The 13740-nt window shown below is 39.9% G+C and overlaps 1 protein-coding gene across 6 annotated transcripts in view; it reads right to left on the bottom strand.

Moving 5' to 3' along the window:
* Positions 1 to 1400: 1400 nt before the first annotated feature.
* The window catches only part of LOC144893616 (uncharacterized), an 87707-nt gene continuing 75367 nt past the window's right edge, over positions 1401 to 13740 (bottom strand). For all 6 annotated transcript variants that reach the window (XM_078784352.1, XM_078784353.1, XM_078784354.1 and 3 more), the window contains 2 exons: positions 7987 to 8230; positions 1401 to 2828 (listed from right to left, as the gene is read on the bottom strand). In XM_078784352.1, the coding sequence (XP_078640478.1) occupies positions 2794 to 2828; positions 7987 to 8230 (279 nt within the window). In that variant the 3' untranslated portion in view covers positions 1401 to 2793. The remainder of the gene's footprint in view (positions 2829 to 7986; positions 8231 to 13740) is intronic.

Raw genomic sequence — 13740 nt, forward strand, 5'->3', positions numbered from 1 at the left:
GAATTATCAAACCACCAGCCCGATTCAATTCAGTAGAATATCAATTATAAACTCATGTGATCCTTTTTCTCGGTCTCCAGTTTCGTTCTATTCTGTGTCACAATTGAACGTTTTTGGGAAAGGGAGATAGACAACTCTTGTATGGTGCTGTTCTCTATTGCGTTCTCATCTTGTGTAATACTGCGCATTGTTATTTGCATATTCTGTATCTATTATCTTATTCTAATATCTACCATCGCTTTCTTTGTCTTGCAGATTGATTGTTCATCGTTGTTGCTAATAAACCTGCATTCAATTGATACATCCTTGTTTACAAGGTATTTCATCCATACCCCAAAAACATAACAGTAGGCTATGTATATTAACTCCAACATGTGTTGATTCTGTATGCTGCCGTCGTGCCACTGTGAGCTGCCAATGTAATGGGATCAGATTAGACATGGGAAAGAAAAGATGTGCTTTATGCATGACTGATCCCTTCATGGTTTTTAAGTTATCCCTTTTTTTTTCTTATCAAACATAACCTCCACTATGGGGGAATGATGGGATAGTAGTGTGACACGCATGCTAAGGGTCAAATGGCTCCAATTATTTGCAATTCCTTTTGAAATCTGCAATAAATAAGTGCATCCATTGCTAGGAAGTCCATTTGGAAGAAAATTACCGTGGGGGTGGGTAGAACAGGTCGAGTTTGATTTCCCAGGACATTAGTCATTGTATTTATTGCAATACATGAGCCTGGTGTTGGCTTAACGGTTAAGGTGGCTGGCTTAGGATCTTCGGGTCTGGAGTTGGAGCCCCTGCCGTGCCCTTAAATAACACCAGGTTGGTTGACTGAACCCGTCATCCTTCTGAGATTGGCAAAATGCGCACCAGCTTACTGGAAACGGGGCACTGCATCAGCGGCACGGTCACGCCCCCAGCAATGATGCAACCAGCAGCCCAGACTGCATAAAAAAAAAAAATAATTGCAATACATGTTAATTATATAATTTATGTAAGTTAAACACAACATTGGACCAGAAAAGCTCCTGCATGAGCCTTTGGGATACGTGTATGTGGTGCTCTTCAATTAAAACTGTAATTTGTCATTTGTTACAGAAGTTTGAGTTAAAGCAACCAAAAAAGTAAAACATTACAGTCTTATGCCATAAATAATAGATAGAAACACCTTCTCCTTGTGTTCCTCATAATGGAAAATTAAGTCCTAGTTAATGGCTTCAATTCAACAGCCAAACAAGTATACACAGCCGCACTAGAAATCAGTGACAGAAATCATGCTCTAAAGGTTTAATGAAATATTATATTATATTATATATATATATATATATATATATATATATATATATACTGTATATACTATAATTCTCCTTTATCCTGATAAAGCCTCAGCCATTAAAATCTTTCATTACAAATCATTTTAATTCTGACTGAGCCTTATACAAGGAAGAAAAATATACATTAATAACATCACATCAAACTTCCTCCACCCACACAGAATAAAATGTGACTTGTCGTACATTTAATTTGCATTAAAATGAAGGAGAAGAAGAGCAGGTAGGAAACATTTATAGCAGTGATGTGTAGCAAATATCAACATTTTGGCAACTTGATTAAAATCGAAGACCGTTCCAGGAAAAAACTTTAAAAAAAGAGATAAAAGAAGAAGAAGTTAATGAATCATGGAAAAATCTGATATACAATATTGTTGTTTTCGCAAACATGTTTGGTACGTAGTATGCGGATGTATATGACTGTGCAGGATAACAGGGAAATGCGTGCAGAATTACATGTGCTCATCTAGTTCGTGCTTGTCATAAAACTGCTGTTTTGCCTTGAATCCACAGCCTTCTCACATCAGCGGCAGTGTGTAGTGCGTAGGACAGGTACAAATCTCGCCACATGTACATGGGCGGGCGAGGAGGAAGAGTGTGAGAAATCGGGAAGGCTACCCCCCTCTTGTTATTGGGCCTCGGGGGCACACCGGAGTCCCCTGCTCAACCCCACCTGGATTCTAAGGTTCACTAAGGCAAAAAGGAAAGCCTGCATCTCAGGTTTCACGTTTGTGCTGATGATCCACAAGCGGATCTGCGGTTCCAATCATCTTCACTGTGACATGAGGCATAAATTTCCAGTAAAACAGAGAATGATTAAGGGGCATATGAGGCTGGGGAATTAGAGAGGGCTGGTATAAAAGACAAGTATGGAGTACAAATGAAGAAAGATTAAAGTAGAGGGAAGTAGAAGGAAACCAAATGCACACAGTAAGAGTCGTGGCCTAGAATCGAGCCCAAATGCTAATGTAGAAAGCATGTGTGCTGGGATGTCGAGCGAACTCGGGTGCCGAGGAGGTGCCAGCCGGCCGGTGGTGTGTGTTGGTGATCTAATCAAAAGATTTTGCAATTTTTATTCAAGAATGATCAAATACGAAAGCATTTCAAACTGAACCAACGTGGAACCTTGTGCTCATCGTCGGGCAGCCTGCCTGTGCAGCATGCCTATAGTCTTCGGGTTTTTCCAACACCATTTGCAGGAAAAGACAAAGCATGTTAGTCTCATCACCCCTAAAGTGTTATCCCGGCTGTCACCAGCTTCCCACTCAACTGGCCACGGGAAAATGCGGTAATAGGTATCGGGTGACGAAATGAAAAGGGGGCAGGAAAAATGAGTGTGTTGGAGGCAGGGGGAGGTAACAACAACCAGATTGGCACGATGATTCCTGGAGGAAAACCTAGGTGCAGAGATTGGCATGGAAAAAAGATAGCGGCTGAGAGTCGACTTCTCGGCAGACGATCAATATTGCGGCTGGGCTGGGTGTTGACTCCGCTCTGCAGGAATAAACAGGAATCAGCTGGTAAAGTTAACCCAGGTTTGTGAAGTGTGCCTTATCAGGTGAGAGTCTGTTAAAAAAGCTTTAATCAACGCAATTCGCACAATCGACCAATAATGCACTCCCTCTGTTTTCACTACAATTTATTTCAGCTTTGCAACTGACTGTGCAATGAAACTGAACAGAGAAATGCAAGTATCACAAGTATCAAAATTTGTAAAAGATCATTTACTTTGACAACAAAGGCTGCACATCAGTCGACACTGGCAGGTTACCTGGGTCACTGATTGCCACACATCTCAGAGGGACCAAGATGTAATGGAAACAAGTACAAAAAGTTTTAATTAAAACAAAAGCCGCGTCGATGTTACACAATGCCTAGATGCAGCTGTGCCTATAACGTCGATGTTATAGGCACAGGACATTCCTATTGATTCGATTACTTGATGTTATTTTTGTGCAAAGTGAAAATATATCTCGGCAATTTCCCGTGTGTGGCGACGAATTTTTAATATATCTCGGCATTTTCCCGTCTGTTATTTCAGGCGGTGTATGACTGACCATGCCGCGATTTGAAAAAAATATATCTCGGCAATTTCCCTTGTGTGGCGACACGTGAACGAAGCTATGATCCTCTCTCCACATTATTGTGACGACGTATAAATGAAATATTTCATCGTGACGATTGTCATCAAATGGACGAATTTTTTATATATCTCGGCATTTTCCCGTCTGTTATTTCGGGCGGTGTATGACTGACCATGCCGCGATTTAAACAAAATATATATATATCTCGGCATTTTCCCGTCTCTTATTTCGGGCGGTGTATGACTGACCATGCCGCGATTTAAAAAAAAATATCTCAATGGACTTGAAGTTACAGGCCTTTGAGAATTCATTTCGTTCTATAAAGGGCAACTTTCATCGGATTTTCTTCCCGTTTTTTTTCAACCGAGTCTAAAACTATGTTAGCGACTGTGAAAAATGAAATGATATATCGAATTTGATTTGAAATAAAACTGTGTGAGAGAGGAAGACACCACGGGCCTACAAAACAGGCCTCAAAGCTATGCGAGTTAATAAAATGGTGGATATTTGTTTATATGAAGGCTCTCCCAGAATGGGTGGAGCTATGGTTCCCAGAATGGGTGGAGCTTTGAGGTTTTGTCTTCTCTGCAAGAACAATAAGAACAAGAAGAAGAAGAAGAACAACAACAACAACAGCAGAGGGCACTCTATGAGCAGCGTCTGCGACGCGGCTAAAAAGATGACTCACTGTAATTCGATGACGTCTGACAAATCCGTCACCACATCTTGTGGCTAGATACACTAGTCGAGGGATGCTACCGTCACTAAAAAGTAACTGAGATGTGCAACTGAGAAAAAAAATGCAGACTAAGCAAATAATGTGCTCATCAGTTTGGCAGGCCTTCTACAGTATACATATATGTGGATGGAATCAACAACCTTGATTTGAGGTATGCTAACCTCCATGGTTGGCATACCTCGATCAACATTCTGTTGATTCCATCAATTGGCATACTTATCCGTTGACACAAACCGACACCACTTGACGTTTTCCTTCCAAAAGGGTTAGTGTTGAAAAATATTCCATGAGATCTTTAATAGACAACACAAACGGGACAGCTGGCTAATACGAACACAGACGGGCTCAAGATAATTTCGGAAAAACCACCGTTGTCACATATCAGATGGTAGTTTCAGTCACTTCAATTATGCCAGGTATCAAACCCAAAATCAGACTCCAAGGCTGACCTGTGCAACAATTGATATATCCTTGCACTCTTCGGAACAAGACAATTGGTTTAAAAAGTCAAACAAGACGTACGATATATTCGCGATGCAATGCTTTGCCCATTCATTTGGCTAATTAATGTTGTCAAAGAATATTTTTAATCTCCCAGAATAACCTCGACACCCTTCTTCACCTTTCATTCTGGGGATGTGAAGAGCGTGCGTCACAGTTGAATGTGCATCATAGTCATGTGAATGGACACAAACTGTCATTTAGTCTTTAGCCCATCCCCTGCACAGCGAGAGACAGGGTTTTGCAATCACGCGGTGCACACACGTCTATCATCTATCCAGGGCATGAATGTTTTACCATTTGAGCGTTTGACATGAAATAATAATAAATTAAAAAAAAACTTTCTTATGAGAACTAGCGTGGATTGGCTGTCTATGCTCGCCTCACCACACCACACGTTGCTGCAGGGGCACAGGCTTGTTTAAACTGAGGATAATGACCTGACTGAACTCAAGTTGCTGTGTTGTCATGATTTACACCAATCATACAACTTAGTGGTCAGGGTGCTGGCTTGGGATCCTAGGATCCTGGGTTTGAATCCCGGTCGATCGCTGAATTAACACCAGGGGGGTTGACTCAGCCTGTCATCCTTCTGAGGTCGGCAAATTGAGTACCAGCTTGCTGGGATGAATGATCCCGGTGTGTACCCCGATTTAGAATAGGTACACCGTATCCCTGCGCATCGTAAGAGGCGCCCAAGGGTTGGCGTCAGGAAGGACATCCGGCCATAAAAACATTGCCTCAAACAGGGAACCATGATTGTCATGGGGCCCGCAAGGCCAACCCCCGCTTTAGCGGGGAAAAATGGCCTCAAAACGATCATTCATTCATATTTCATTCATTCATTCATTCATTCATACAACAAGAACAACAACAGGCATTTTAAGGCCATTTTCCCTGCAAGAGCGGGGGTTAGCCTTGCGGTCCTCCTGCCAATCTTCTCCATTTTGCCCTATTTTCTGCATCTCTCCTTGTTAACCCCTTTGCCCGCATTTATTCTTCCACCACCTTTAGCCAAATCTTTCTCGGTCTTCCCCGTCCTCTACTTCCTTCTACATTCATTTCCATCACTCTTCTCAACCAGTCCCTTTCATCCTTCCTCAACACATGACCAAACCATCTCAACCTGTTTCTCTTCACAGCATCTATCACAGGCTCTATTCCCATCATCTTTCACAATTCATCATTTGTCTTCCTCTTTCATAATACACAATACAATTACACAATTACAATACATAATACAATTTACACCAATCATAATACAAACAATTATTTTGCACAAATTTAATTGTAATATTGGTAATATTATTTACGGTATTTGTAATTTATTTGTAATTTGAAAAGGTCCAAGTCGTTTAAATCTCGAAATGGTCAAGCGTCCAAGCTGGTCTAATGGGTCTGAAGCATCTTACAGGTCTTCATGGTCTTTAATGGTCTTCGGGGTCTTTTTGGTCTTCGGGTTATTTTGGGTCTTGGTGATTTTAAGGGTCTTCAAAGTTCTAAGGGGTATCAGCAGTCTAAAGGGTCAATATGTATTTTCCATCAGTACGTAATTAATAGACAGGATGCAACGGGCATTCAAACAGCACGTAATTAATAGATATATAATCACACAGCTTCACAGACCATGTTTTTCGGTTTTATATATATGTATTTGAAGAAGAGGAGAATGTTATGGTCACATACATACATCTATAATTCACTATCTATAATTCCAGTAATCTCTGTGTGTTTGTTTGTACGTTTGTACGTTGTAACGTTTGTACGTTTGTTTGTCTGTGACCGCTGTTTCTCGACAACCACGGGTCCGATATACTTTAAACTTGCCAGGTATATTGCTGGGACCCGAGGATGTGCCTTTTCAAGGTTTCATATTAATCGGACAATTACTTACCGAGCTATGTCCAAAAAACGATTCAACCAATCAGAGAGCAGCGAGCTATCGCGTGTGCCGAACGTGGCGGACACACTCTGCCTCGGATGGCACATTTGAGAGCGTATTCATTTATTTCACGTTTGCAAACTATGTTGGCGCTATGTTGGCGTTAAACTATGTTTTAAAACTAATAAAAACCCCGGGGGGATTGTCACTGTACTCGCAAGCCGTTCGCCGTTCGCTTTGGCGTTGCGAATGGACCAAAACATTTCATGCACCAAACCATTTCATGTAAAGCGTTCGCCGTTCGCTTTGGCGTTGCGAATGGACCAAAACATTTCATGGGCCAAACCATTTCATGTAAATAGAGGGGGGGATATAATTTTAGATATAGATATAGTACGGGCATGCCCTAGTACATACAAAAACATATACAGATACGTTTGCTCCATTATAATAAGATATGGCGAAGACTAATTAATAAAATGTAATTTTATTATGTATATATATATATATATATATATTTTTTTTTTTTTATTTATTTATTTTTTTTTTTTTTAGCTGTTGTTTTCATCAAGTGAGTACAAAGCGGGCACGGAGGGGCTTCGAAGGCTTCGAATTTTGAAATGCTTTCTAGTTTTATTTTTATGTATAATTTATGGAATGCTCAGATTCACTGTGGAACTGTTTTGAAATGTAAACTGCAGTTATTTATTTCCTTTAAAATTTAACACATTATTTAATTGTTTTTCCCCTACAGTGTCTTACGGCTCACTTTGAAACGTGTATAAAAATGACATGGCAAGGAATGGACATTCGGGGGCACTTGAACTTCTGTGTAACCAATGGTCTGTAAAACTGACTCCCTGTGTTTATTGTGTTATGCCCCTCCCTCTAATCTTTCAAGAGCGCTGCCCATCATCACTCAGTTCTCCTATACCCACCCCTGCTTTCCTATACTCTGGCTGATGCCAACTTTCAAGCTCCTCCCTCTTGCCTCGTTCCTTTCTGCCACTCATACATTCCTTGGTGGATGTTTTTGTCTCTTCGTTCTCCTTTGATCCTATATATCTGTGAACCTGCTGTTCTCAGTCATTTTGCGCTACCATGAGCAAAGATATCTGTGGGTTATAAATATATTGGGAAATAATGAACAGATCAAAAAAGTACAAGTGATTTTAACCTGAAATAACAGGATCAGGAGTTAAGTGCTCAAATGTCAGATGGAAAACAAGCAAAGCTGAACCTTTTAAACCAAATACCATTTATGGCATTTGGGCAGGGTGGCAGGGAGAAATTGCACTTGCATACTGACAATGATATGACTCATTACTCTTGACCCACTGTGTTTGAAATCAAACTTGGAGCACCTGGTCATTTTTCAATATAAGCCCCAACTCGGATGGACATGGCACTTAATATAAGAGTAACGGCAAGTTACTTTGTACACACCGCAGTGAGCTCCTTCACTCGTGGCAGCCGCACCATCTCCGGCCTCACATGAAGCTGGAGGTGGTGGAGGCCAACGAAGCTCTCCGCTCTCCGCATCTGCCAGCTCCGGTTCCACCACAATGGCAGGGGTTGGTGGAGCAGCTACTTCAGCTGGCCAACGCAGCTCCCCACTCTCTACCTCACCAATGTCTGGCTCCACAGTAATGGCCGGAAGCCGAGAAGCATCAAGTTCGCATGGGGCACACTGTGAGGAACACAAGAAGTTGGCATAGAAAACACAAGGGCAGACACAAGAGGAATAGTGAAGGCATAAAAGGAAAATACTCTTTGCATTTTTATCAAGATAAACTCCCTCATATTCAAGAACTGCAAAGAGGTTTTTCCAGTCTCATATCATTTACAGGGTTATATACTCAAAGCTACAAGTATCCCTTCCCTTGCTTATCAAAATAAAAGCAGATGCTGCTCAAAGTGTGAGACAGTTCATTGTCATTTGTAACATCACAAAGCCTCGTTCAATGTCAAGGCTACCCGTCTGTTCTCTGTCCATGAAACTCGCATTTCTTTATTAATTAGCTGTTTATTAAGTGCAATACACCTACCCAGGAAGAAAATTCAAAACTTTGGTGGAATGAGTGTATTCTAACAAGTTTGGAGAACAGCTTACAGCCCCAAGCTGAAACTATCCCCAGTGACTTCCTTTGATATTTTCTCATTACCGTAGGATTGCGGTACTGCTGGGTGGCTCAACTCTAGAAACTACATGAAACGCAATATTAAAAAACTGCCCACCAACGCATTGCACATTGCAATGAATGCTAAACCAGTATGAACAAAAAAGGATGGAGAGAAATGTTTACGGATCAAAACCGTAAAAACCAAAATGCCAAGTTGTACAGTTTGGACTAGTGCTGTGAGCTGTGAGTTATCATTTTATTAATGAGACATATACATGCGGAAAAGTAGAACATTTAACAACATCAAAACAGGGGTAGACATTAACTTTCAAACTCGGTTGTCCCTCGGGAAATATTTCACACGTCTGATTCGCAGTATTTACGATGTGTCTGTAATTTTGGCGACTCTGTAACAATATATCTTAACTAATGCTGTTCATATGGCGATGCTTTGTTAATGCAGACTTCCATGTGAATTTATTGCTTAGCTTACTTATGAACAAATCTTGAGAAAAAAATTACTTTTACTTTTCAAAAAACAGCTTTGCATTGTACGCAACAGAGTTCAACCAATGAAAGTATCCTCCATGTGTGTGTATACGAGCCAAAATACCTGTGAGATATATGGTGCATTCCACGTTATGTTAACGTGTAACATCAAGTGTGCCATGTCTGCTGTCATCGTCGCATGGCATAACGCATATGCTTGAATGTTGCAAACTGTAGCAGTATTAAATGTAATAAATGTGTTCACTACGAAATAGTCAGCAATTCAAGATTGACTATTTTATACATTTTTCAAGAAGTTCAAGAGCTCTTCTTCATCCTGACCATTTGCATCTGCTGCATCACAAACAGACGTGGATTTTCGTGATCTCTGTCCCCTTGTCCACCACAGCTGTATAGCTCATTTTGCATCCACGGCTGCTACATTGACACCTTCCATGGATGATGTACACAGGTGATTCATGTCAGTTGTCAGAGATGATCTCCAGACTTGACACACTTAACAGCAGAAGTCCCTCCTCAAAATCGAATGGCTGATGATATTGGTAGGGTTAAAATAAAATGAATGAATGAATGATCGTTTTAAGGCCATTTTCCCCGCTGGAGCGGGGGGTAGCCTTGCGGGCCCCATGACAATCATGGTTCCCTGTTTGAGGCAATATTTTTTATGACCGGATGCCCTTCCTGACGCCAACCCTTGGTCGCCTCTTCGATGCGCAGGGATACGGTGTACCTATTCTAAACCGGGGTACACACCGGATCATTCATCCCAGCAAGCTGGTACTCAATTTGCCGACATCGGAAGGATGACAGGCTGAGTCAACCCCCCTGGCGTTAATTCAGCGATCGACCGGGATTCAAACCCAGGATCCTAGGATCCCAAGCCAGCACCCTAACCGCTAAGACGACACCAGGTTAAAATAATGTCTATAAACCCTTAACGAGGTTTTGAATGTTTTCGGAAAGGCACAGCTCTGAGCATCGAGCTATTTGGTGAGATGTACTCGCTCACATTGGCTGCTTTCACTTTAAGTGTTGAAGACAGCATTTCGTTTAGATTTCTGGCTTTTTAGGCTGCTAATTGGCTTGTTGCAGATCATATATATGCATGATACGTTTTTACCAGAAATATATAATGGTGCACAATTTTGTCCGAACAGAAATTTCACTTGTGGCATTTGGGCAGGATCGCAGATAATTGATGTTGAGCCAAAGAAAAAAGAAATGATTGTTAACAATTTAAAGATTTGCTCTGCAGTTTCCAACCAGAGTTCTCCATAAAAGCCAACAACTTACATTCAGCGACTTTACAAATCACCACATGGTGTTTTGATGGAAAAATGAAACTATAAAAGGGGGTATTCAAATGGTTCTCGGAAAGAGATACCTACAATAGTCCAATCAACACCATAAAAAAAGGAATTTTAATGTGAAAGTACAAATAAAATTGGAAAGAAAAATACCTAGAAAAGGCAAAAAAATCTCCATCTCTGTCTGTCTCTGTCTCTCTCTCTCTCTCTCTCTCTGTGTTCTATGCACAGCCACTTCTTTTAAGTTACAAACTCTAAACTCGGGCTACAAATACAACTTTGTATTGGGGGGGGGGGGGGTAACATAGGCTATGTGGCTGTGGCCTCAAGCGGGGGTGTGAGGTGTGAGGGTGAGGGGGCATACATTCTCCATGTAAATGTGTCCCGAGTAGCACTACCTAGTGGTGGCGTAGAGTATTACAATTCCATTTTTTACCTGGGCAAGCTGAGGCTAAAGCACTTTTCACACGAATAAATCAATTTTGCTAAGCAGGATGACTAATTGGGCCATCAGCGAAGCAACGGGTAGGCTCCACTGGTTATATAATGAAAAAAATAAAAAAATGTTGGATTTTCTTGGGCTATTAGTATCTCGTTAATAAAACATTATGAATACCCCTTGTACATTACCCCCAGAGAAATAAGATGAGGAAATAGGATGAGAAAAGAGGAAGATAAATAAATAGTACAATTGACAATGATTATCAAAGAGGAAGGTGACCATTTCCAAACATTTTTACTTACAAATAACAATGACTTTTGGAAGAGTTCAAAAGAAAATATAGCAACACACATATATATATATATATATATATATATATATATATATATATATATATATATATATATATATATATATATATATATATATCTATATATATCTATATATATCTATATATATCTATATATATATATATATATATATATATATATATATATATATATATATATATATACATACACATATATAAATATACATATATATATATACATATGGAAATTATATATATATACACATACACATATATAAATATACATATATATATACATATGGAAATTATATATATATATACACTACCGGTCAAAAGTTTTAGAACACCTCAATTTTTCCAGTTTTTATTGAAATTTATGCAGTTTAATGTCTCAATGTACTCTGAAATTAAGCATAGAACAAATAGACAATTGGAGAAAAAAAAGAAATCATAGAATCATTTTGTTTAACAAAATTTAACTTAAAATTTTGACTCAGCAAAGTAGCCACCTTTTGCAGATATAACCGCCGAACACACTCGTGGCATTCTTTCTACAATGGAAATCAAATATTGTTCGGGAAGTTCTTCCCAACACTGTTGCAGAAGTTCCCACAAATGTGTTGCACTTGTAGGTTGCTTTGCTTTCACCCTTCTGTCCAGTTCATCCCAAACCAGCTCGATGGGGTTTACGTCTGGAGACTGTGCTGGCCATTCCATGATTTGAAGCCTACCGTCTTCTTCTTTTCCTCGAAGGTAGTTTTGACATCGCCTGGAGGTGTGTTTAGGGTCATTATCTTGTTGTAGGATGAACGCCTGACCAACTAGGCGTATACCAGAGGGTATTGCATGGCGCTGCAAAATGCTGTGCTAGCCCTTTTGGTTCAGGGTGCCAGTCACTCTGTGCAAGTCGCCGACTCTGGATCCAGCAAAAGAGCCCCAGACCATCATGCTTCCTCCTCCATGTTTGACAGTTGGTGTCACACACTGAGGAACCATCCTTTCGCCTACTCGACGGCGTACAAAAACCCTCCATGATGAACCAAAGATTTCAAATTTTGATTCATCGGTCCATAAGACCTTCTTCGTCTTCAGTCGTCCACTGGCGGTGCTTCATGGCCCAGGCAAGCCTCTTTTTCTTATTTTGCCATCTTAGCAATGGCTTTCTTACTGCCACTCGACCTGTCAAACCTGCAGCTCGAAATCTGCTCTTCACAGTTGAAACTGAGACTTGCTTACTTCAACCAGTGTTAAGCTGTGCTTGAAGCTGTTGTCCTGTGAGCCGCCTATCACGCAAGCTGTTGACTCTCAGAAACTTGTGTTCTGATTCTGTTGTGGCTTTGGGTCTGCCAGACCTCTTCCTGTCAGAGTTTCCTCCAGTTTCCAATATACTACTTCCTGCAGTGCAATATTGTCCAAATAATGCTTCAGAGGGTGTAATAACAGTCTGTTCCAATACTGCTTTTATACACACAGGGGGTTTGTAATCAAGTAATCAGCAGAGGTTGCGACACCTGTAGGAATTGTTTGCATCAACTTTCAAGGCTTAATTTACTTACATTGCTGAAGAACAGCTGTAAGTTGTTAACCCATTACTTGTTCCTTGAAGAAGGCCTTTTTTTTTTTTTTTTACAATATAACTGTGCAATTTACATTAAATTCCCGTTTTTGCTAGCCCAAACTTCTTTTTTTACCTCGAGCAGTTTACTGCTTACCTTTGTACCATTTCAGGTTACTCACTGGACATTAAACTGTGTAAATTTCAATAAAAACTGGAAGATTGAGGTGTTATAAAACTTTTGACTGGTAGTGTATATATATAATATATGTATATATAATATATATATATATTATATATATATATATATATATATATACACAAAGAATTAAGTTAAGCACCCCAACACAACGAATTAAGGTAAGCACCCCCTAATATATATTCTTTGTGTATATGTATACATTGGCATATATTCTAAGGTATGTGAGATCAAATAATGATTGGTATGACATTAGCAATTATCCATTGATGAAATTGAGTGATCAAAGTGAAAAAAAGTGATTGGTTGAGTCAGTGATCCGATCACGTGGGTCCTACACACGTTATTGACGCAAAGATCGCTAGAGGTCTTCTCAGAACAATGACTGTACGTTAGAAAACATAAACGTCATCCACACTGTCCGTGATGGACCTATAGCTCCATACTTAAATTGAGGTGAAAATATGCCTAAAATTCCCAAAAAATTTCACCTTAAATTATTCAGAATAAAATATTGAAAACGGCATGATTGTTATGTTTTTATGTGACCATAATATCACTTCTCCAGAAAATATAGCAATATCATGGGTATATTACACTGTTTGGACGACAACAAACTTGTAATGTGCGAGGTTGTAAAAAAACGGGGGGGGTGCTTAACTTAATTCTTTGTGTATATATATATACTGAAACGCAAAAGAAACTTACCACCTTTGAAACCTTTAAATATCAACAATAACACTGCGTGTAGTAA

The sequence above is a fragment of the Myxine glutinosa genome, chromosome 9, assembly GCF_964187855.1.
Source record: "Myxine glutinosa chromosome 9, kmMyxGlut1.1, whole genome shotgun sequence".
Classification (NCBI taxonomy): Eukaryota; Metazoa; Chordata; class Myxini; order Myxiniformes; family Myxinidae; genus Myxine; species Myxine glutinosa.